The 27,024-nt window shown below is 33.2% G+C and overlaps 1 protein-coding gene across 1 annotated transcript; it reads right to left on the reverse strand.

Moving 5' to 3' along the window:
• LOC6035684 (mitochondrial uncoupling protein 2) lies at positions 1-25,528 on the reverse strand. The gene is made up of 4 exons (XM_038255136.1): positions 25,169-25,528; positions 14,080-14,462; positions 8,468-8,735; positions 1-728 (listed from the first exon to the last, which is right to left on the reverse strand). The coding sequence occupies exons 2-4, from the start codon at positions 14,209-14,211 to the stop codon at positions 127-129; spliced, it is 1,002 nt and encodes a 333-aa protein (XP_038111064.1). The 5' UTR covers positions 14,212-14,462; positions 25,169-25,528; the 3' UTR covers positions 1-126.
• Between the last annotated feature and the right edge of the window lie 1,496 nt (positions 25,529-27,024).

Consider the following 27,024-nt stretch of genomic DNA (forward strand, 5'->3'; position numbering starts at 1 on the left):
ATTCTCTTACATGCTAGTAAGGCCGTCTTAATCACAATTTGCGTTTCTAAAAAAGTGGATCTTCGAAATCTCCCTCGTTTGATTTGTACCTAAGTCTAAGCTCACAGCTCCCAACCACTCTCTACGTTAACGACGTTCCGCTGGCTCCGCCGGTTTGAACATGACCAGCTTGAACTGCTCGTACGTGATCCACATAATCACGTTCCACGAAACGAGTCTCGCAAACGAAGGCACGAATCCCTTATAAAAAGCCAAAAATCCCTCCTTCCTCCCCATCTTGATGGCACACTCAACAACCCCCCGGTACTGTCCCTTCGGGGAGTTCATGTACCGCGTCTTGACCACGTCCACCGGCGAGGCCACCACCGTCGCCGCAAAGCCAGCAATCACCGCCGCCGAAAAGTGCAACCGCACGTCATTCGGAATCGTCGTATACTGCAGCAGACAGTCCTTGACCACGTCGTAGCACACAATCTCCGCCACGTTGATGATCGCGTTCCGGCCAATGTTGGGCAGGGCGCCCTTCCACAGACCGCGCGCACCCTCCTCGCGGCCAATCGTCCGGTACGCTTGAAGCGTTGAGGTGTACCGACGGCCCGTCGAGGAGCGCGTTGCCGCCTGGAAGCGCACCTTGACCACGTCCGTCGGGTGGGCTAGCATGACCGCGAGGCCACCGGTAGTCAGGCCGGCGCAGATGCGCGTGAAGATCTGAAGGCCGGCTTCGTTTTCTGCAGAAGGAAGGGAGAGGGAGGAAATTAGATTATTATACATTGTAGAAAAATATATCAAAATTTGTAAACCCTACGTAATTGTTTATGTAAACCGATCTTCATGGACTAACTCGGATCGTTGTGCACCCTTCGACAAAATTATAGGGAAGACATTTTTGATCGTCAAAATTACAATTGCCCATTTTTTCATGGTTTATTTGATTTTTTTCTTCAAATTTTTGTCAAAGTTATGTTCACTGGTCATCAGAGAACCGATCTCTGATGACCAGTGAACATAACTTTGAAAAAAATTTGAAGAAAAAAATTGTACGTCGTTTTTATGTAAGTTTTAATTGAAAAATTGGTGATTTTTGACGTAAAATGTAGATAAAAACGACTTTTAAAATATTTTTCAAACTTTTGGAAAAGTTATGTTAACTGGTCATCTGAGAACCGATTCCAGAAAATAAACCATGAAAAAACTAACAATTGTAGTGAACCCTTTCCCTTATAAAAAGTTTTTTTAATAAAAAAAACAGCCTCTGTAAATTAAATTTGCATCAAACTTGAAAACACTATATACAACATAAGGGGACGGGTCAATCGGCAGAAAATCGATCGGCAGAATGCCGAATGGCAGAATGCCTAATGGCAGAAATTTCAATCGGCAGAAAAATAAATGGCCGAATGTTAAATGGCAGAAAAGGTCAAATGGCAGAATATAATATGGCAGAAAAGGTCAATCGGCAGAAAGGGTCAATGAGCAGAAAATTAAGAAGCCGAATAATCAAAAGGCAGAAAAATCAAAAGGCAGAAAAATTAAAAAGCAGAAAAGCTAAATGGCAGAATGTTAATAAGCAGAAAAAATAATTAGCAGAAAATTAATTAGCAGAAAATTAAATGGCAGAAAGTTGATCAGCAGAAAAAATAAATAGCAGAAAATTAAATGGCAGAAAATTAAACAGCAGAATAGTTAGTTGGCAGAATAGTTAGTTGGCAGAATAGTCAAATGGCAGAACCGTCAAATGGCAGAATAGTCAAATGGCAGAATAATTAATTAGCAGAAGAGTTGAATGGCAGAATAGTTAAATGGCAGAATGTCAAATGGCAGAATAATTAATTAACAGGAGAGTTAAATGGCAGAATAGTCAAATGGCAGAATAATTAATTAGCAGAAGAGTTGAATGGCAGAATAGTCAAATGGCAGAAATCAGAATAGTCAAATGGGGCGGAGGGGGGAGGGGGACTATAAAAAAATCTCAGAAAATAACAAATTATTGTGCCTGCATTTCTTATAAGAGTTAAAACGTTTACAATTATAGTACTTAGAATTCTCACTTATATATTACATTATTTTCCACGGACTTGATTTTATATTAAGAATAAATATTGTAACTTCAGTGTTTATTCAACATAAACAGTTTATCAAGTTTATCAAACAGTGCATGCAATAAAAGTAATAATTTTTAATAAATTGTACTGTTTAACATTTAGAGTCTTTTTGAATAGGTTCTTTAAACATATGAAAAACAATAGCTTATAGGACCTTTTTTTTAAAAAAAAATCTGGGTATATATAACCGTAGGAGGTTATGTTACAAATGACCAGTCTGCCCAAAAACTATGCAAGAGCAAAGAGCATGTTGAAATGGTGGCAAATTTTCGATTCGGACGGTGCATGTGTTCAAATGGGGAGAAATACCGCAATGTAGTACCGCCCCTTTCAAATGTTGCTTCAGCCCAGTCACGTAATATTCTAACAGAGCTGGTTCTGCTAGAACCCTGCTAGAACGGTGGAGCATTTCTGCTAGAATGCTGTAAAAATTTCCAGCTTTGTTAGAACTGTGCTAGATCGTCGTAACTGGGAGATTTCTGCCACTCGAAGCAGTGTATGCACTTGGTAAGAAACCAGTCAAGGAAAATTTCAAATGGGCAACAACAGTAGTGAAAGCAAGCCAGCGATGGTGTAGGAAAGCCTCCAAAAAACGCTGCGTACTGGCCCTGTGTGTCCTAAATAGTTCCGTAGTAACTTTTTTACAAGGGCGAAACCATTAATGTAAACAAACAATCTATCCCACTTGCTCTGGTGACAGTTATCGTTGTGTAAGAGTGGGATAGGCCAGCAAAATGAAATGGTACCCTAGTGTGCGAACGCGTAATATAGAGTTATCTAAGCCCGATCTCACGCACACTAGCACGCCATTTGTTTTGCTGGTAGGTACAAAATTTAACCACAATCTTTTTCGTGTACGTACACGCAATACATGCGCATGTAGATAACTCTATTGGACGTTTCATGAAATGTACATTCCCAACTTCTATAAACATACTTAATTATACACGGAAAGGAGTTCCATCTAAAATTTAACAATTCAAATTAGCTGGCTTCAAATTGGTGAAACAGTGATTTTAAATTAAGTTAAATTAAGTGAAATTAAGGTCAACCAAGTTTTATTAAATAAAATAAAATAAAGTTAAATCATGTTTTATTAAGTAAAATGAAGTTGAATTTAAATTTAATAAGTTAATTTGAGTAAAATCAAGTAACATTTGATTAAATTTAGAAAAAATGTTGAATTCAGTTAAATTAAGTTAAATTAATTAAATTTACTTAAATTATTAAGTTAAATTGATGTTAAATTGTTAAATTAAATAAAATTATGTTGAATTGATTAAATTTAGTTAAATTATTAAGTTAAATTGATGTTAAATTGCTAAATTAAAAAAAACTATGTTAAATTGATTAAATTTAGTTAAATTACGTTAAATTGAGAAAATCTAATTAAAATTAGTTTAACTTAGTTAAATTTAGTTAAATTATGATAAAATTAGTTCCTTTTTGTATAATTTAATAGAATTTGACGTAATATGGTTAAATTACGTTGTGTTATTTTAAATTTTATTAAATTAAGTTAAATTAAGTTAAATTAAAATAAGTTAAATTAAGTTAAATTAATTTAAATTAAGCTAAGTTAAATTAAGTTAAATCAAGTAAAATTAAATTAAGTTAGATTAAGTTAAATTAAGTTGAATTAGGTTAAATTAAGTTAAATTAAGTTGAATTTGATTAAATTGGATTAAATTAAGTTAAATTAAGTTGAATTATGTTAAAATAACATAAATTTAGTTAAATTAGGTTAAATCAAGTTAAAATAAGTTGAAATAAGTTAAAATAAGTTAAATTAAGATGAAATAAGTTAAATTAAGTTGAATTAAGTAAAATTAAGTTAAATTAAGTTAAATTATGTTAAATTATGTTAAATTATGTTAAATTAAGTTAAATTTTGGCTGATTTTAGCGTGACGCACTTTATGGGTGAAGCCTAGGATGAACAATTATAACAAAGTTCAAAAAGTCTGGAATCAAATGAAACATTCAAATAATTTTCTGGACTACCAAAAACCGTTCCAAGAATAGCGGAAAAGCATGCTACACCAGCAAAAACTTTTAAAGTGATTTCAAAATTACTAGTTAAAACAGTCGAAAGAATAGTGGCAAAGTTGGCTAAACTAGCTAAAAAGATTTGTGAAAATATGTGGATTCGCAGCCATCAATGGAAAATTTTGAAAATTATTCCTAAAAAATAATTGAAATAGTCTAAAAACTCGCTGGGCTAGCCATAAAGCTCACAAGGATACCTTAAAATCTAGCTAAAATAGCTAACAGACTTTCTGCAAACAAACAGCTTTTGAGACTGACAGCATTTTTCCAGCTTACAATTTAGCTAGATTACTATATTTTGGACCAGGATTTGTTTTATGATTTCTAACTTAAAAAAATTGTGGTTGAAAAAACAACCTATTTTTTAGGATTTTCAACTGAATTTTAGTAAGATTCACGATAAACCTTCTTTCCGTGTAGGTAACTCGGGACTCCAGTAACCAAACTTCAGTGCACAGAACGGTTAGACAAATATAAAATGTTTGTTATTTCCAGTTTTTTTAAGGGTCCTCAGCTATTGTTTTTCATATAATTGTAGGAGATTTGTTTACATTGCGTGTTCTTTTTTTGTTTTGTTTTGTTTTTTTTTTTTAAAAAAAAAGGTCCTGTGACTAGTCCTATAATTTATTTTGTTTCATATGTTTATAGGACCTATTCAAAAAGACTCTAAATGTTAAACAGTTCAATTTATTAAAAAATATTATTTTTATTGCTTGATAAACTGTTTATGTTGAATAAACACTGAAGTTACAATATTTATTCTTAATATTTAATCAAGTCCGTGGAAATAATATAATATATAAGTGAGAATTTTAAGTACTATAATTGTAAACGTTTTAACTATTATAAGAAATGCAGGCACAATAATTTGTTATTTTCTGAGATTTTTTTTTATAGCCCCCCCCACTATTGCCTTTGATGATTTTTTTCGGTCTATTTTCTGCCATTTGGCTATTCTGCCATTTGACTGTTCTGCCGTTTGACTGTTCTGCCATTTGACTGTTCTGCCGTTTGACTATTCTGCCATTCAACTCTCCTGTTAATGAATTATTCTGCCATTTGATATTCTGCCATTTAACTATTCTGCCATTCAACTCATCTGCTAATTAATTATTCTGCCATTTGACTATTCTGCCATTTGACGGTTCTGCCATTTGACTATTCTGCCAACTAACTATTCTGCCAACTAACTATTCTGCCATTTAATTTTCTGCCATTTAATTTTCTGCTATTAATTTTTTCTGCTGATCAACTTTCTGCCATTTAATTTTCTGCTAATGAATTTTCTGCTAAATAATGTTTCTGCTTATTAACATTCTGCCATTTAAATTTTCTGCTTTTTAATTTTTCTGCCTTTTGATTTTTCTGCCTTTTGATTATTCGGCTCTTTGACTTTTTCTGCCAATTAATTTTCTGCCTTTTAATTTTCTGCTGATTGACCTTTTCCGCCATTTAATATTCTGCCATTTGACCTATTCTGCTATTTGACCTTTCTGCCATGTGATTTTCTGCCATTTGGCATTCTGCCATTCGGCATTCTGCCGATCGGTTTTCTGCCGATTGACCCGACCCCACAACATAAAGGATTTAATTTTGCATCTAAACATGAGTTTAAAAAAAATGTATGAAAAATGCCTTTTTTCAAAAAATCATAACTCCGGTACCTCCGTCCTAAACTCTGCCGTAAAAGATCCTTTTTTAAGACCCCTTAAAAAACTAAATATATCAAAAATATAAAAAATACTTTATGGGAATTTACTTTTAGTCCTTAAAAATAAAACAAAAACAGGAAACCATATCCTACAGCTTTGCCGAAGACATCAAACCGATCAGAAACTCTCATTTGACGTTTCTTCGTGCGCTGCTTATTTACAATATGTGTTGATGAAAATATCAAACAATGTGTATTTGCTTATTTAAATGCGACTGAAAAGTACTAATCGTAAATTACTGATTCAACCCAGAATTAAAAAATATGGTCGAAACTTGGCCGAAACTATGAACGAAAATTTTGAAATATGCTGAAAATTAAAATGACAGATTTAGTTTTTGTCCAAAATTAAGTAAAACACAGAGAAATGCCATAAAAATAATCGATTTATATTCTGGCAAAAGGAAAACAACGTAAAAATTCTGTAATTTCTAAAATAAAATAAAACAATAAATTATTTGAAAATTTCAAAATAAAAACATTTAAAAATTGAAAAGTAAAAATACAAATTGTGAAATTTTAAAAATCAAAAGCCGAAAAAGTAAAAATAAAAAAACAACTCAGAAATTAAAATGATCATTTTTTTAAATCTCAACCTGTAAAAAAAATAATACAGTTCGTACTCGATGTTCCGAAGTCCTAGCGAACATTTCATACCGGATAATCGAAACACGAAGTTTTTATTTTCTCTAAAATTTAGTGGACCAAAATTTTACTCAAAATACCCTAAAATTTTAAAATTTTGGAATTTTAGAATGTTACAATTTTAGAATTTCTAAATTTTACAAATTTGGAGTTAATATCTTAATATTTTAGAGTTTTAGATTTTAAGAATTTTAGAATAATTTTTTTCTTAAATTTTTAATTTGTAATTGCACGATTTTTTTTTATTTTTTTTATCTTTTTGATTTATACATTTTAAATTTATTAATTTATGAATCATTTTCACGAAAAGAATGTGCAAATTTTCTTGACCTTCCGAGTTCCATACTTAAAAAATGAAGAAAAAAAACATTCAAACATTCTTTTCGTGAAAATGATTCAGAAATTAATAAATCAAAAAAGTGTATAAATCAAAAAGTTAAAATATTTTTTTAAAAATCACGCAATCACAAATAAAAATTTAAGAAAATAATGATTCTAAAATTCTTAAAATCTAAAATTCTAAAAAATTTAGATATTATAACTCCAAAATTGTCAAATTCAGAAATTCTAAAATTATAACATTCTAAAATTACAAAATTTTAAAATTTTATGATATTTCCAAAACGATCAAATCCAGGGAAACGGTAAGTTTTCAGCATAAATTCCTGGGTATTTTCGGAAAATTTCAAATTTATTATTAATTGTTCGGATCATGGTTCTAAATCAATAACTTCGTCTAAAATTTCAAATCGTATAGAACAGCAATATGACTTATGGAATCAAAACGAAGGAATTTTATTTAGTACAAAAAACCATACAAATTTCATCATCGAGTACCGATTCCTTTATAATTTACCAACCAAGAGACTTAAAATAACTTGTTATGCTCTAGATATTAAATGATTTTCAATAAATAAGTTTTTCTAAACACTGATGGTTAATATATCTTGACCGATTGAATGACAGCAATACTCGATCGGGCTTCGATTTTGTTTACGTTGAATGCTGTTTAAGTTAAGTTCTTAATTTGTTATCCTCAAAGCAAGGGCCCTGATTGCTCCAAAAAGACTCATTCACTCGCGATCACAAATCGAACGCGACGTAAAACTGATAAGACCGTTTGTCACTTCCACACGAATCGCTACTGAATACTCTCTCTTTGCTCTCCTTCTCACTCCAATCGGGTAGTACAGCGAATGGTTAAGAGAGACCGATTTCGTTAAGTCGCTCAAAGTTGACTGAAAACAGTTTGCGATCGGCTTTGCTTTGATCATTTAAGAAATTGCTTAAAATAAATGATATCAATAATATTTTGCAACATCAAAGACACTTTTGCAAAAAAATAAAAAAAAGTATAAAAATTGAAATTACGAGCCATGGTTTCAACATTTTAATGAAAAAAGTGTTTTAAAATGCATTATACACCTGTCCAGTTGTTTTGCCATCACTAGTTTCCAAAATATCTAAGTATTGACGAAAATTTTATTTTTTGCGAAACATATTTTTTTGCGGTGCTGTACATTGGAATTTCATTAAAATTCAAAACATTTTTAAACAAGCTCAAACATGCTAAATATGATTATCAATGCAGAAAATGCATTTTAGATTGTTTTCAGTTGATTACAATTCTATTTTCATGGAAATTTTGAAGTTTTTTGGAAAAATATTTTTCAACAACGGCCTTATATTTAAAAATTTGAACAAATTAGTAATTGAATAATGCTTAATATCACTAAAAAGCTTAAATCTGCTGTTAAAATTTTAGAAATGTCTTGTATGGCTTCGAATTTGACATGATACAGATAAAATACAGATTTATTTTCAGGAAAATACAGATCTCCCATAAAATAATCTGGCATCGTTGCAAAGCTTGAAATTTCGTCCCAATTCGCCCACTTGTCCCGTTTCGCCCCAGATGACGGTACGATTAGTCGACATTCTTGAATTGGCAATCAACTCACCTTTAATAATCGACGCGTAGAACGTCTTAACGCTGTCGTACAGCCCCAGTCGAATCGACGAGAAGCACATCTGGCGCTGCAGTCCGGCGGAGAGTCCATTGTACAACGTCCGGAAGCCTTCCTGGCGTGTGATGGTGGTGATGGTCCCGACGAGCCCCCGATACTGGACGTGCTGGACCAAATTGATTGACGGGTTGAGCTTCAGCGATGAGATGCCGGACGCCGTGGGCTTCAGTGCTGCCGAGGGGGCCGGTTGCTCTCCTTGGATCTTTGTGGGAAGAGGAGAAGAAAGTGACGATGAGTACAAAGTATTAATAGCTACATGGGTGATAAGACAGTTTAATGGGATCTCTGGGTTATCTACTGAAGTGATTTTGGGGTTGCAACGCAAAACGTTCGTCAAAACAACTATTTGATCGGTTGAGGCGTAACTCGTTTTGAACCAATGCTCCACAATCGCCTAATCCGATCAACCTTGACGAAAATTCAGTGAAATCAGCTGCCAAATAAATAATTGTAAATCGAGTCAACCTCTTCTGCTGAACAAAACGCAGCAACGCTTGGCCAGTTGAGGATGACGACGATGAACCATGAACCGGTCGTCCGCCACTTCTCTACCAACTAGATCTATGTATCGTGATTCGTGTGTAGTCGATCGAGGTACAACGTCATCGGTTCAAAGTCCAAAGATCGCAGCGCCGGCAAAGTCCAAACAGCTGATCTACTCAACTGCTCACAGCCTCGCTGTGTATGATTGAGCGGTTTGCATAAAAGATATGGAAAGGGGTACGGAGGATGGCGTCGCGACGCCGAGTGCTGGATGCCGGTAACAGGTCTGTTCAACTGGTTCAACAACGATTGCCCTCTCTGCTTATTGACTTGGAATTGCAGGGGTGACAAAGTGATTTGGAAAACATAAAAGTACCAAAAATATGCATAAATTTAACAAAAAAGAAACCAAATAAGAAATATCAAAATCAGTAATGCAGGATTAAAAAACAACTTGAAAGTTTAAAAAATAGACAGAACTAAATAAACAAACAAACAGTTAATAGGCCACATCTCGCCTTATTAGTTCGTTGTTCGATGGACTTTGGGCTGTGTCCCTTCGAATCAAAGAGAGTGGAGAGGCCAGACATCGCGCCCGTTCATTGATGACTTGCTGTGTTGACTTGCTCACTTAATGCATCGCGAGCTAGGTCACTTTGGTTGGCCCTTTTGCCGGGTATAACTTGGAATGACTTATTTAGCACCATAGAGTTTCACTCTCTCTCTCTCTCGGTCGCAGCGCGCGCGTGGGTTTGTTGTTGTTTGGGTACAAAGTTCAGATTTGCTGGCGATTGTAGAGTCCGTTGTGATGGCATAAATAGTAAACTATCAGTCTGATAGTACAATCTGATGTCTGTTCGATTTGTGGGCAAGTTAGCAGAGTGGCATAAAAGTGTAATATAACTTTGAATTTTGAGATCTACAACAGTTAAACAATTATTTATCTTCTTGCTTTAAGCAGGAGGTCAACTAATCTTTTTTTTAGCTAAATATAAAATACAAAAAATGTCAAAAGTATCACAAGATGATTTATACATCATTACAGTTATGCTAATGTCACAAGTTATAGAACTAAAATAAGATAATTTATAAGAAAAAATCCTTAGGTTTCACAACTTATTTTGATCTAGGGTACTAAAAATCAAATTACTAAAAATCAAATCAAAATAGATTAAAAAGTCTAGATTTGATTCAAAATGTAGAAATAAACACAATCAACTTTACATATTTTTTCAACTATAATTATGTTTTTTTACAAAAACTATTTTTTTCTCTCACTGATTTTTTTTGAAGAAATGTGGAATACTCATGTACCCGCTCTCGACGGTCCCTTCAATATCGACAACGAGAGAGCCCACTGTATATATAAACAAAAATAATAATAAAGATAATACTTGTTAAACAATGCGCTATAATTATTTTTCAAAAATATTTTTTATAGGGTGGGGGGTATGGTTTAACGGGCAATTGTTCCTCTTGTAAAAATGTGTAAAGCATTTTGTGATACTCTTTGCTTCGAAATTAAGAAAGCTGGGCTTGCAATTAGATTTTTGTTTTTATATTTAATTACAAAAAGTATATTTTAGATTTTTTTAATTGATATCCATGTCCGATTCTAAATTTAATGTTGTTTTTCAATTGGCTAAGCAAATTCTTTACAATATTTCATTTTCATCGGAAATTAACAATAAAAAATGTTCAGAGTTAAGCCTAAAATATCAGCAAAAAAAATGGTAAAAATGTTTCATTACTTGTTACCTACCTAATTAGTCCAGACTCCGAAATCCGAAACTTATGATGGCAAAACAACTGGACAGGTGTAAAATGCATTTTAAAACACTTTTTTAATTAAAATGTTGAAACCATGCTTCGTAATTTCAATTTTTATTTTTTTGTCCCCGAGGGGGACTTTGGTCAGAGCCAAGGGACATAAACTTCAAAAAATATTTGCAACGGCCTAACTATTAACATCAAATTCGAGTTCTGCTACTCCATTTTTGCCAAATTTGAATAATTTTATGCCTAAAAAGTTACAAAATGCTTTTTTTTCCAAAATTTCATTATCGAATTTTTAGCCGCCATTAAAAAGTGGGAATTTTGATATGTCATGAAGGTGCTTTTCTGTCAAGAAAAACTTATTTAAAAAATATTTTTCATGAAAACTATTATGTTTTTTAAACAAATATTAACATCTTGACGATTAGTTAAGGAGGTATTAGACTACGGCAAACAAACAAACTCGCACATTTTGACAGTTTGTCTGCGTTCTTTGTTCGCCAACATTTGTTTGCAGAAACGTCAGCTTGCATGAATTTTGTCTTGTTTGCTGCGAGTTTGCCACAAACAAGTTTGCGAGTTTGGCAAACTGTCAAATACAAAAAAGTGCGAGTTTGTTTGTTTGTTTGCCATTGCTGCTTTAGATTTTGGAATTTTGGATCCTACAAAAACAACAATGTAACTATTTTTTAAAATTTTACGATCATGACTTTTCTTCAAAATTATCAAACAATACACTCTTTTGAAATATTATTCGCGGCCTGTATCTTAGTAACGAAAGAATTGGTCAAAAATGTTTAAAAAAGAAGGTAGAATTTCATAGAAAAAAATCATAGCAATCGTCAAACACTTTTGACTATTGATCATAATTTACCCTTGGATTCGAGTAAAACAAATGAAAAAAAAATGATGGGAGAAAAGTTTGTAGAAATCATAAAATCTATGCAAAGAAAATTAAATAAAAAGGGAAAAATAGTTCCAAATTTAAGGCATTTTGAGTACACAGAAAAAAAAATGATGGTAATATTCATCAGGAAATGGTGACAGATTTTGTGGCAAAATAAATGATAAATTTTAACACAGAAAATGATGAATTTTCATCAGTTTTTGATGAATATTCATCAGGTTCACATTTTTACACATTTTTTTGTGTAATATTACACAAATAAAGAGGTAATATTCAACCTAACAAATTTTCAACATTCCAAAATTAAACTTTTTTTTTCTGTGTAGCTTAAATTTGTATTAATGTAATAATAACTTTTTTTAAATAATGGCTTAAAACTTAATGTCATTTCAAGCAGATAGTTTTTCGAAAAATCATTGTCCAACGATTTTTTTGCAAAGTTATTCTATCAATATCACTGGAGTTTCAACACTTTTGCCGAAGACACTAAATAGATCAGGAAATTCCTGGCCGAGTTACATATTTGCTAAATTACAGACCAGGGATGGAATAATCGCAAAAAAAAATAAATTTCGCTTGCGTACTTTTTTCACCCGCGAAAGAGAGAGGAGGCAAATCACGGAAAAGAAAGTCGCTCTCAAACTTCTCCAAAAAAATCAAACTGCTGATGAATTTTTGTGAATTTCCTTGTCAGCACCACTTAATAATATTTATTTCACTGTGTTTACACACATTGCCCATCTACAAAATGTGACAGGTCATATTTCGACGTGTAACGTTACACTTGCAAGTGTAGTAGTGAAAAAGACATTCCGCCGAATAATCAAGATGATGATTTTTAGATTCCTTTTACCGATCTTTCGTGCTCGAGAGAGAAGAGCCATGCTCCCTTCGGTTTTTTTTCTCTTGATGAACGTCCAATGATTTTCTTTCGATGATGATTATTCCATCGCTGATACAGACCATTTTTGTGTGCATAGTAGGATGACAGTAAAAAAACGACCTCAGGGATAATTTCTGACTCGATTTCTTAGGCAAACTCGGATCGTTTTACGATCTTCGACAAAGTTGTTTGTTATAAAATTTTACATCTCACACTTGACAATGATCTGACAAATTCAACGCCACCTTTTGGTATTATTTTGATTTTTTTCCTTTCCCCATTTTTTCGAATTTTGTCTCACAAACTTCCACGATCAATAACGTCATGATTCGAAATCCGGACACTTAGTAGCATATCATTTTTGTTATAGCTGGCGAAAAATCATGTAATAAGTTGGAAATCTTGACTTTTTTTTGATAAGGTCCTATAAACAAATGTAAACATTGAGTGTATCCCTTTCACACCTTATGTCAAAGTCCATCCGAGTAAGCGGGATACACTCAATGTTTACATTTGTTTATAGGACCTTATCAAAAAAAACTCAAGAAATGTAGAAATATCATCAGGATGTAGTATAAACAGTCAGTTTCAAGAAAATGCATGCATAATATGTGTTTTCTAACAATTTTTCATCAGAATTTTAAAATTAAAATGACTTGTTGTGCTTCGAATCCCGGACACTGATAAAAGCTGATTCGAAATCCGGACACTTTTGCTTCGAATTCCGGACACTCGATTTTACTTATGAATCGCACAAATTTGGACTGAAATGTTAGTGAATGGCATTCTATAGGTCTCAAATAAGCTGTTAACATCAAAACAATCGGTAGTTTATATAAAAATTTGCTAGAATTTAAGGAAATCGAAACCATAAATTTCTGCTTTGCCTTCCCGGTGCTTCGAATGCCTATGAAATATTTCAAGTGAAATGTTTCGCATTTTTGGTAAACTTATAATTTTATTGTATTTAATTGTTTTGGCATTAACTACAGCGTTCAAACAAACTTTAAATGAAAGTTGATGTTGGAATTCATCAAATAACACAGTTTTGACATTCATTATGCGAACTTATATCCAAATAATTGATAAAAAAAGATGAAGTGTCCGGGTTTCGAAGCGTCCGGGAATTCGAATCATGACGTTAGCGACCCTTTAACCTTAACCGATTTGGCCGAGTTAGAATTATTACTAAAAGAAACGAGCCAGAGGGAATGGGAAATTCTCGTATGTTTGGCAGGTTAAGCTCCTAACTCCATCCAATTTGCTGATTTTCACTATTTAAACAACTAATTTTGCAAAACTTTTGATAGAAAATTGCTTGCTTGTTAAAGTGAAAAAAAACTACTAAAATGTCACATTTTTTCAAACTCAAATGTCATTCATTTCGTTTTAATGCAAAAAAGATAAGAAAAAGGAAAATGTAATGAGTGGTTCAACAGTTTAGGTTTTTGGAAGGTACAGGATTAAAAGTTAGGCGAATTAAATCCGAACTCTTACCTGCAGTCGCACTTTGGCCGTGTCCAGCGGGAATGTGATGAAATCTGCGATGCAGGCGGCCGTTCCGGCGGTGAGCAGCTTGACCGGCACCGACGCCGTCAGCTCTTGACGTTGCGGGAATTGTTTGTTCATTTTCGACGGGGTTTGTTTTAATTAACGTACTTTAACCGAACCGGCGGTTTTGAGCTTGCTTTTTTTTTCGCTAGTACCAGCTACTTGGGCTTAAACAGATAGACGACACAGAAAACACGAACACACGCGATCGATCGACGAGAACGTTTTGTCACCACATTTGAAATATGACCAGCAAAAATCCAACTGACTTCGGTTCAGTCGATGATCCTCTCGCTTCCTAGACAAAGGCGATGATCGATTGGGGAAATCTGTAGTGGGGGAAAAAAGGAGAAGAAGGACAAAAGTTTTTGTGAGATAACAGTGGCTGAGTAATTTGTTTAGCAAAATTGAGTGGTTTTGTAATAGGGTATTACTTTGCAATGGTCAAGGTCAATACTTAAAGTGATATTCAATGCTATATAATTCATTTAGTTTTTTTGTGTGCTCTTGATTTTTAACTACTTCTGTTTCTATTGCATTTTTAATTTTATTTATTCTTATTTATTTTTATGTCACCTTTGTTTTATCTATAAATTAATAATAAGATTTATGATTTTATCATGTCATGAAACTTAAAACTGTAATAATTTAAATTCCAATAAAAAAAATACAAAAAATAACTCAACTGATGAAATATTTCAAAAGAAAACAAACGTAACACACGTAGGGTGGACAGTGGAAAATGCCCAAAACGTATAAATATTCCGTTGTGGAACTTCTCTTTTGCCTGCCTTCTATTTCGGGGTGTATAACTTCTATCTACCCAAAAAGTTGTGGAATTTTACTGAACGCAAAGCAAAAATGAAAAATGTCTACAGTTCATCTAAATTAACCTGAGGAGTTGAAAATTTAGCACTATTGAAAATAATTTTGAAATTTATCAAAGTTCAAGTAGTCGTGTTGTTATAAAAGGACAGTCTTAAAAATTGTTTCTTTAATATGAACTCAACTAATGGGTCGACATAATAAAGGCTATTCTATTTATGTAAAATTTTATCTTCTAGTTTTGAGGATAAATTTTTATCTAAATTTTAAAATATTGAAGCATGTATTACATATTATTACAGTTATCCAACATATCCAATATTTCCAAACATCAAAAAACAATTGTATTTTTTATATCATTTTTATATATTGTGTTTACATCAAATTCAATTTCTTCGGCCCAATTTCAATCAAATGTGAATGGTTGGTTGATATTAAATTGCCTTATATTTACATTTTCTCAATATTTCATCGCCGCCATTTTGACCGCCATCTTGGATTTAAAATTCTAAATCAAAAATAAGACAACGAAAGCAATTTTTTGTCGTTATTCGAAAATTCGATTATCCGAAGTGATTTTTTTCCGACGCCTTCGGATTATCGAGTCTGGACTGTAAATCCATAATTAATGTTTTTTCAAAAAGTTTTCAAAACTATTAATTAAGTACAGTCATCCCACATATTCGGAACACCCACAAATTCGGAACACTTTTGTGGTAATTTGTTAATAGCATGCCAAATGCATCTTTTCTGTCGACCATACTATTTTTAGGACCTTTATTTGGATATTCTCTTGCTACTTCACTAGTAAAAATAGTACTTTTAAAACAAAAAACTGCTTCTCAAGACTATTTCATTCAGAGCAGCAAAACACTGCCTTCAAATTGTAGGTTCCATAATTGTGGGATGTTATTGTGCCTCCCACAATTGTGGAACACCTGAATTTAACTGATATTTTCACAAAAAAAGTTATCAGACCATACATAAAACATAACTAATCTTGAGTTTCACTGGTTTCAGTGTGTGAAGTCATCAGGCATGCCAGATTTTGAAGATTTTCGGGCACATCACAAAAACGCAAATGAGTTTAACTTGATGGCAAAATCATATTTTTCAAATCTGTTTTTGGCAAAAGAAGCAAAACATTGTTATCTTTTTTGTGAGTAATTCATTAAATTAAAAATCATCGAATAACATGGCAAAACAATAGTTAGAGCATTGAGCCTGTGCTCGAAAATCTTCAAATGTGGCATCCCTGGAAGTCATTATTTTGTTACAAATATGTACTTCTGGTGAGATCCAAAGTTTGTTTACATCCGTAAGAAAAAAGTGTTCCGAATTTGTGGATTTCAAGCGTCAAAGTTTATCTTCAAAAACTTGATACAAAAGTTAAAATTTGCAGTTGTTCGATGCAGCAATCGAAAGATCGCAAGAAAAGCTTTCAAATGAAGGTAAAAGCGAATCATTAAGTTCAATTATCGATTTGCTATGATTTTTTGATCATTGGCCGATCTGTAAACTGTTCCGAATATGAGGGATGACTGTAATGAAGTTTTTTTTAAATAACAACGCTTTGCTTGAAATTAAAGTGACAATGTTTTTTCAAATACTGTATTAACTGAATTCCCACATCAAGCAAAGTTCCGGAACTGAATCACTCCTACTCCCAGACACTTCGGTATTTCAACCTCTAATCACAGACTGTGTTTCTAATCAACGTTTATTTTACGCTGTACTGAGTAAATTGTAACAAATCGTGTAAATATTTACGATTTGTGAGATTCGTGTCGAGTAGACTTTGTAGTTGATTATGACCACTTCTACAGTGAAAAGTAGTTCACACGAAATCATGTACATACCCTCAACTGTACCTTATTGACAGCTTTACCCAGTGACCTTTTTGTCGCGAAAGGTGATAATGATCAATTTCACCCTCAATCCCGCAATTGATCAAAAGTCCAACAAAAAACCACCCCAAAATAGAGAGTGCCAATCACGCCATGTTAACGACCAGCATCACCATGAGTTGCAACTTTTTTTTGCGTGGCTTCCACGTTTAACGAATTTGCAGTGAACAAAAAAAAACCCAACATTATTAAACTATTGCGTATTTTGCGCTTCATGGACCGCGCGTGGCTCTTGGGACCAGGAACTGCTGACGATCGAAGCCCACGTTTGAAGCAATTTGCGCAAACCAATTGATCGCGGCGTCAACTTCAAGATTGAACTCTTTGGAGCTGATAGAAAAAAGCTCGAATCCGTTATCTTACGTGTGAAACTCAATCGAGACTCCTCCACAATGACCGATTTCAGATTTCTAAGGCCAAACAAATGTGACCTTGTCGGTTGACGTTGGATCACGCGGAGATCTCTCCACGAGTATGTAATCATTTTAGACCGGTTTCTGAACTACCCAAACTATCAGGAGTTGTTTGTTTTGCTTACATCAAACACTTTTGGTTTAGCAGCTGCTTGGGTTGGAAGAGGTGATAAAAATTGGCATGTTGAAGTTTTTTGTTGTTGCGATTTCTTGCTTTTGTTCGCGTGTTGTCCAAAACCTGATGTTGCGTAAAGTTTTTTTTGCACCTCATGTCAAATAATTTGGGGGCTCGACCACAACTTGTTTAGGACTAAGAGAAGTTGCTTTGTTGCCAACTGTGGGAACTTTAATAGAACTGGTTAGAGAGATCATTGTAATCCTATTAGGGATAACCTGCGATAGAAAAGTTGATGAAAGATTCCAATCCAATTACGAGACAAAAAACCAATAAGATAAATCAATCGAATTCTAACAAGAATTCAACCCACTTAAATCATGAAACATTTCCCACAGTAATAAAGTTAGCACACCCAGCAAAGGTAGTGGAAAATACCATGAATTAAAATTTATGGTACTGAGCCGAGGGTGGAATCTTCCATTTGGACCCTTTCTTTGGCCTGTCTTCTTATGAGTTTTATACTTCTAGTTACCTGTGAGGTTGTGGAAATTTACTGAACGCAAAGCATAAATGCATTTTGCTGCTCGTATAAAACAACTGAGCTGAGTAGGAAATTTACCAGCAATAAAAGGTTTTAGACCTTTTGGATGTTAGTCTCATAGTCCATCTGAAGTTTCGATTATACGCTGTTTGATTATCCGAAGATTTGTTGGACTGCGGATAACATTTGCCTAACATTTCAAATGGGCACACAACTTCTCTAAACAATAGTGTATCCCTTTCACTCATATGACAGTTTACATAAGGTGTGAGAGGGATACACTCTTGTTTACAAAAGTTATATGCCCTAATTAAATGGAAGGCACGAAATAATCAGGATTTTTTTTAAGATTAGTAAGAATTTTGACAGAGTTTTGTTAAAAAGTTGCCTAATGCCTTAAAATGAGCAAATTAGTTCAAACTGTTTAATATTGCTTATCTGCCCTTTTCTCAATATTTCATCACCGCTATCTAGAATTAAAAAAAAATAAAATTACTATAGAGTTGTTTAGGGGTCAAATACTCAACTCGACAATCAAAAATCAGAAAAAGAAAACAACTTTTTATTGATTCGATTATAGGAAGTAAACATTTTTCAGGGCCTTCGAATAATCAAATCTGGACTGTAAATTTAGATTTTTTTTCAGATAATACAAACATTTTAAAATAAATTTAATTTGGCCTAAACTGTACAATTAGGAAAATAATCTACACAGCAAAAAATCCGATGGTAAAATCGCATGCAAAAGCATGCACATCACCTTCGTCAAAATAAACACTTAATATTACACACTGCATGTACATTTTTTGCATACACAGAAAAAAAAAAAGTTGCAACCGACGGGATTCAAACCCAGCACCATCAGTAAGGACTGGCGCTTTGGCCCGCTCGGCCATCAGACCGATGTAGAATGGAATGGATGAACGCATATATGAGCTTGACATTTCGGTCAAGTAGGTTTCCCATACTGATGGGCTACATATTTCAGGGTGTAATATTACACAGAATTTCATAAAATAATGCAAAGTTTATTTTACACCCATGTCTTTTACACGCAGCTGGATTACTAATTTTTTAGCTGTGTATGTGTAAAGGTAAAGCTTGATTTTGAAATTATTGTTATTCGAAAGATCAGAAAATTTCGAAGAAGTTTCATTTTTTGACATTGAAAATTGGACCAACAGTTTCCGAGATATCATCAGTATCATTTCCATCAATTCGAATTCTTAGTGAGACTATATCTCAGAAACTAGGGCGTCCAATTTTCCCGGGTTTTTAATTTCCCGGGAAACAGGAAAAATATTTTTTAAATCCCGTGAAATTTTTGAAACATATTATTTGATTATATTAGTAATGTGTTCCAAGCTTAAAATCATAGAATTAGCTCAATACTATTAATTGGTGATAATCTACACTTCAATCCTAACAAAGAGAGCAGTTTTTAGATAGCTTAAAAGAAATTTTGTTATTGATTTTTGTTTTGTTCTTTGTTGGCTTTGGATTTTAAATGAACCACAATTTTCAATTAAACTAGGCTTTCTTTTATTTATATTTTTGTATGACATAACTCGAAAAGCTTAAAAAATCTTTGAAAAAGTCTGAAAAATGAACAACGAATAAAATGAATTCAAATCATTATGTAAAAAGGGGCTTCACCAGCTGTCTTAATGTTTTATATTTTTCCTGAATTGCCCCAAATGCCAGTGTTTGATAAAAAATAATTAAATATATTTTTTATCAAAATTTTAAATAGAATGTATTTGAAGCGCTCGAATTTTGCGGATCTGTAAACTAAAATTTTAACAATTTTCTATAGTATGCCAATTTAATGCTTATACAAATTTTAATGCTTTTTAATTCTTAGGGACCATCCATAAACCACGTGGACACTTTTTTGGGAATCTCGAACCCCCCCCCCCCTTCGTGGACAATTTTCCATATAAAAAAAATCTTTTTTATATGGAGCGTGGACAATCGCCATACCCCCTAATGTGTCCACGTGGTTTATGGATGGTCCCTTATCGATTACTAAGTATTGAACTTTTCACCTATTTCCACAACCAAATCTGAGTTTCCAGATCAAAATCGTTTTTTTTCAATTTCGGGAATTCCCTGGACAAAATATAAAAAATCCCGGAATTCGGGAATCCCGGTTTTGGAAAAATCCCGGAATTCCCTGGATGGACGCCCTATCAGAAACTCCAGAGACAAAACTGTAGGAAATCAGCTCTTCAAAAAATATTTTTTCTGGGGTGTTTTGCTTTCAAGAAGTATTTTTAAAATGCAAAAAAAAAAACGAAAAGAAATCGAAAATTTATACCTAAAAGTAGATATAACTTGAAAACGGTACATCTTATTTAAATAAAAATGGAAAGTTTTTTTGATTGCAAATTCGATTTTGGTTTGAAAAATAATTTTAATATTGTTTGTGCAGGTTTATAATATTTTCCAAAAACAGGATTTTCGCAAAAAAAATTATAACTCCCAAAAAAAATTTTTTTTTACCCATCACGCACTATACCTGAGAATGTATTTTAAAAAAACATATTTTAGGAATTTATTTATCATAAAGTGATAAAAAAGTTAAATGTTAAAATCGGTCCAAAATCACGAATAAAAATTATTTGCTTGATTTTCATAGAAAACATTCCACGTTCAAATAAGTATAAACGGATTGATTCAAAGTTTTCACGTTTCCTCCATTTTGAATTAAATCGGGACAGTTTATTTAAAAAAAAATATTGGAAAAGAACAATTTTCATGTTTTTTCAGACATTTTAAAAACGTTGGTCGTAGGATAACGGCTGTGACATTTGAATCATTATGTAATATTTTGATTATTATTTTAAAGTTATGCTTGAAATTTTAAACTTAGATTTTCCATATAGTTTCCTATTTTTAATGTCTTATTGAACAAAAAATTGATAGTTTATAATACATTAGGATTTCAACCACCTGTTCTGTTACTAAATTATATTTGATTTGATAATGTCGCCAAATCAATCTGCCGAATTTCGCACCACGTCCAATTCGTTTCCGCAAAAAAAAAACGAAGACGATTCATCTTTTCATCGAAGAAAGAAACATCGGAACATATGCGATCTTTCCAACTATCTTAATCTTGAAAGGATTACCCAAATTTGAAATTAAGCGCAAAAACACCTTAAATCCAACGATATCTACTATGCATCGTTTTCTCCTATTCAGTATTTCTTAGCATACATGAAAAGAATTATGAAGTCAAAAGCCTCATTTATGTGGAATTACAACAAATTCTTTGTAATTTTTAAGTACTTTTACATAAAATGTTGTGAAGTTATTCAGAATTTCTAATCAGATTTCAAAAACTAACCACAGCCAGCAAATTAAATATGGTGATAAAAAGATTATTTATTAGAGTATGACAAAAATTACTTTTTGACGGGCATTCAAGGGTTTATTCCGGTGGGCATACTAAGCCCAAATCCAAAATATGAGCTTGATTGGACGTAACAGAAGCTGGCCCTTTGCATTTGAATTTTAAATGGGATTGAACGCGTAAAAAAAGATTTTTTTCAAAAATGTCACTTTTTGAGGCATTTTGGCCACTGAAGCGTTTATTTTCAACATCATTGGTGTGTAGGCCAGATCCTTGCGCATCTTTTGATATATATAACATTGAAATTTGGAGCACCCTGGAGCTCGGTACAGACCTTCAAAGTTTGGCATTTTTTTCGGCCTGGCCTGGCCTACACGCCAATGATGCTAAAAATAAACGCTTCAGTGGCCAAAATGCCTTAAAAAGTGACATTTTTGAAAAAAAAACTTTTTGCGGGTTAAATCCTATTTAAAATTTAAATGCAAAGCGCCAGCTCCTGTTACGTTCAATCAAGCTCATATTTTGGATTTGGGCTTATTATACCCACCAGAACAAACCCTTGAATGCCCGCCAAAAAGTAATTTTTGTTACATCCTATTATTTATGCAAATAATTATATTTGGACGGAACCTCCACTAGTTTTCAAAAAAAAGTATTGTTTAATAACAAAGTTTTTTATTCAGCTCGAAAGCTGTTCACATTTTTTTTTCAGTTTCCTGTCATATACTGTCTGAAAAAAATAACAATATAGGGTATATGACCCTATTTTGGACCTAGTACCTATTTTGGACCTATTTTTATTAATCGAGGTAGTTCAGGCTTTTAAAGTAGGAATTCACTGAATCCAACTAACAGAAAGTGTAAGCAGGATCGTTTTGTAGCTTACCTCTTCCAAAAATGTTAATATTTTTGATTATTTCCGCTTTTTTAGCCACTTTTTCCAATGCCATTCGTATTTCCTACCATTTCCCTAGCACATCGATTAGGTCCAAATATTCCAGCCTCGTTGCTTATCAGATTTGGCTCGCGACACCTTGATGATTTTTTCTGTTTTGCACTGACACCAAGCAATTTTGTCCGGTTTCCGAGCAATGTAACTGCTGTTTATTTAATTCATTAATGATTTTCGTCACTAAACTATTGAAATAACTATTCTATCATCGAAAAAAACTCAATTTAAAATATTTTTTTCAAATCAGCCGTGTTGGATCAGTTTTTGGAGCTACTTTGCCGTCGGTTCAAGGCCATCACCAACACATGTATAACAAGGTGTTGCCAGTTTTGTTCATCAATTTATTTCTATATGTCATTGAAATTAATTGAATTTTTTTAATTTAATATTTTGAATTGCATTTCTTTACTGTAATTATATGAAAGAAATCTAAGCTTTAAAAAGCAAATGATTAACAGAAACAATGAAAATATGTTTTTTAAACGATAAAAATGCAAATTGATGATAGAGATTTAGATGATTGTTAGGATCGATTGCAAAGTATCCCAAAATTTAAACTGATGTTGATTTATTTTTGTCTTAACATCATTATCACCAATTTAGCTGCATATATTTTAAATTTTTGCTTCAAAAAGGCAAACTGGCCACCCTGTTGGAATTGAAGGGGAAACGATTGAAAAACCTAAAGGGTCTAGTTCATTAAATCGTCAGCTGTCACCGTGACAGGAGCTGTCAACATTGCTTACGAGTGGTTTTTGAAAAAGTTGTATGAATTAAATTTAAAAAATCTTGAGTTAGTTTTAAAAAGATCCTAAGCGCTAGTTGTAAACTTTGACTTTGACAGGTTTGAGATTTTTCCGCAAAATGAAGAGTACAAATTAAATACGTACGGAATGGTATGGAATCATACTGACCGTGGTAGAGAAGTGCTCAAAGTACCTCATGAAGAACTTTTCATGAAATTTTGAAAAGTTTAAATAGTTAGTTAACTATAATTAATAAAATGTTGATAAATAGCTTTATTTTAATCTTCTCAAAGTGTCATGATTGTCTCAATGAACATGATTTTGAATCGTAATACGGAATGCATTTTCGGATTCTTCGGACAATCTTCTACTAGGAAAAGGTAAAATAAGTTAAATATAAATATTATTAAATATTATTAAATATTATTTGTTTTTTAAACATAATTTTAAGAAATCTCATAATTAAAATGCATTTCAGTAAAACAAGTTTCATATAAAATGTGAAAACTTTCTTTGAATTCAGTTAAACATGTTAAACAATATAAATCTATATTTAATAATATAAATCTATAATTTAATAAACAATACTAGTTTCAACAAATTTCAGGCAAACTTCTGAATTTTTAACAATTTTACCTAAAATATGTATGTATTTTGTTAAAAATGCTTATAGACATAGTTAGCTAATTATTGACACAAATAATTTTCTTAAAAATTAAATTAGCAGCCTAAGTGATGGTAAGTTCGAAGTAAAAATAAAGTTTGAACATCTCAAATCTGCTTTTAACAAGACAAACTATGACTATCAAAGGCACACTAGTATTCAAACAAAGAGTTTTTCAAACATTACATTGTTTTTAAAAGTGCAACATGTAGTTAAACATTTTGTCAAGCAACTGTACAGTTTATCATGACAGATGAGAAAGTTTCACACCAAGTTACAAGCTATAATCTCCCTTTAAAATTTCTTGATTGTTTAATAATATTTGTACTTAAGCTCTACGTAAAATTTAGAACCTTTTTTCATTGTAATTTGTTATGTATCTCTGTCATTATTTTAATTTTAAGTTAAGGTGTTTTTATTGCGACTAATAACGGGTTGTCTTTTATGTTCTAATGCTTGAACAATTAGGTCGTAAGAATACGCAAATTGTAAATAGGACAGAGACCTGCGAAAGATGCGTGCGTTTCCATTCAATATAATTAAAACATGTTTTCAAATTCAAATCCATTGTTTTATCATAATTATTTAATTTCTGAAATGAATATTTTCCAAATTTTAATCGTGGATAGGCCCTTTGCTTTATCAAACCGAGTTTTTGTAAGTGTGCGTGTTGCCGCCGCACGCCGCAATTCGTGTTGTCAAAATTTCAACCAATCAGAGTGTGGGTCCAAAATAGGTTCAGCGATGTCTCCAAAATACATTCAATAAGTCCAAAAAGCATCCAAAAAATGTTTTACTTGAAATGCTTATTACAATGAAATGGTTAAATTATTTTCAATTTTCAATAGTACACTTTGTTAAGCATAAATTAAGGCACAAAACAATCCTGAAACGAGCCAAATTAGTCAGACCGTTCCTGAGAACCATGCGAATTATGTTGACGCTTTGCATAGTAGGTCCAAAATAGGGCCATATACCCTAACAGTAAATCGATTTAAACTAGGTACACTTTACACCGGTCACAAGCATTTTTTACACCTTTTTTCTACACCACAGAACTGACCCGTTTGCTATCATGCAAACGTGAACTTTTATTATATGCATTCTTTTTCGCGCCGGCACCCAACAACCTCATCCATGTCGTTTAAGGATAACACACCACATCCCGGTCTAGTCTCTTCTAGTCTCGACGACTAGCCGACTAGCCTTACTACAGGCTGCATGCAATTCCGTGCGAGCGGTTTGAAACACGTGTGCCGAGACAACAAACTATCATGCAATCTTGCCTGCACCTTTAACAGTTCACTCAATCAGGAAGTTGGAATAGTGGCAGCTATTCAATTAGTTGTTTGTTTAAGGTAGGTTGGTTGCAGGCAAATGACACATTTTTTTTGTTTAAGTTTAGTTTGTTTCACTTTTCACTATTTAAAAAATAATAATTCTACACTCTTTTTGTTAGATTAAGTCGACCACGAAGTCATGTTAAATAACTTCCTCCAACTAATTATTACCTTTTGCTTGAGTATTTTGTTTCTTCTCACTTCACCGATTACACTAAACTTGTTCGTTTCATCAACGGGAAACCAACAGTTTTGCACCAAAAAAATATTCGAAATTTTTGTTCCTTCACCAAAGGACTCAAACACTTTTGCTCCAAAGGCTGAGTTGTAGCTGCTCACTCCGTGACGTCCGGAACACTACTGACGATCACGAGCAGATCCTTCCGCGATCAACTTCAAGTTTCCACAAACTAGACCTCTAGAGGTCACACTGGAAAAGCTCTCTGCGCTTCGTTGAGCCTAGAGCATATTACCTCTTCCTTCTTCGCGAAAAAACAAACTGACCCCCCTGCGACTGCTCAAGACAGAGACTGTGGCCGGCTCGGCGGAAACTAAGCGCGTTCGGGGCTGGACGAACCGTTTTAAGGAGGCCGAGACAACGACAAGACAACGATAGACAGCAGGCGGCAATAAGTGCAGGTGGTTGGTTGTGTGTGGTGAGTCCTCTTCTTCTCATTGGGTTTACTCTCCGACGATGGCGTCGCGACGCTCGTGAATCAGCTGACCGGGGCGTCGTGCGCTGGAGGGAAGGGAAATGTTTGTGTTTTACTGGATAGACCGGGGGCCGGTGCCCAAAATTTTACCAGAGTGATGACTTAAAAAATGAAATTTTCAATCGATTCTTTTAAATTTGATTCGCATTTGAAAATATTTTTTTTTTATGTTATTGCAATTGAAATGCAAATTTGTATGTTGAAATTTTACAGCTAAATTAAAAAAAAATGCAAGATTACCGAAAAGCTGATATTAAAATAGAAGTACCGGAAAGATCAATATGATTATCGGCTGTCTTTTTTTTTTTCAAATATTCGTTTCCTATAAGAAAATAATCTTATTAGGTTGGCTTTCTTTGCAAAAAAAAATACGACTCCTACTAATAAAGGATAAGGGGCCATCCATAAACCGCAAAGCATTTTTTCTAGAAATTTTATAGAAATACCAAAACAATCACAAGAGATTCTTTTATACACGGAAAGAGTTATCGTGGAAGTCAAAAGTTTTACAAAAATAGTTATTTCTTGAAAAAAAATCGCAACAGACCCTTAAAAAATCGTAGATTTTTACTGATTCAAACGTTGAACCAGTTCCTAAAAGGGCAGCGAATGACCTAAAGGTCAACAACAACAGTTCCTAAAACTAGAAAGTTTTGCTATAAAAACATGTAGATACGACAAAAACAGTAGCTGAGAAATTCTCAAGAATTCGGTAAGTTATTTCAAGATTTTTTTTATTTGGATGAAACATTGACCATGCACCATGACCATGACCCTATGTTAAAAGAAGCCATTTTGCAACCATTTGGTATTGTTAGTTTTTCCTTACAAGTCACCATAGTGGAAAATACCGTGAATCAAAATTTATGGTACCGAGCCAGGATGGAATCTTCCATTCAGACCCTTTCGTTGACCTGTCTTCTTATGAGTTTTATACTTCTGATTACCTGTGAGGTTGTGGAATTTTACTGAACGCAAAGCATAAATGCATTTAGCTGCAGCTCGTATGAAACAACAGAGCTGAGTAGGAAATTTACCACTATTAAAAGATTTTTGACCTGATGGTGAATGTTAGTCTCGTTTTACAGTCCAGACTCGATTATCCGAAGTTTGATTATCCGAAGGTTTTATGGGACTTCGGATAATCAAATCATAAACAAAACAAAAAATATTATAAATGTTCATTCTTTGAACATCAAATTCAAGTTCTGCTATCCCATTTAAGGCTGATACGCAGATGGGAAGGAACGCAAAACTCCATACAATTAAACGCCCAAGAAACGGTCAAGGAAAGGGTCACGAAAAGATTTTTCT

Source organism: Culex quinquefasciatus, chromosome 2 (genome assembly GCF_015732765.1).
Source record: "Culex quinquefasciatus strain JHB chromosome 2, VPISU_Cqui_1.0_pri_paternal, whole genome shotgun sequence".
NCBI lineage: Eukaryota > Metazoa > Arthropoda > Insecta > Diptera > Culicidae > Culex > Culex quinquefasciatus.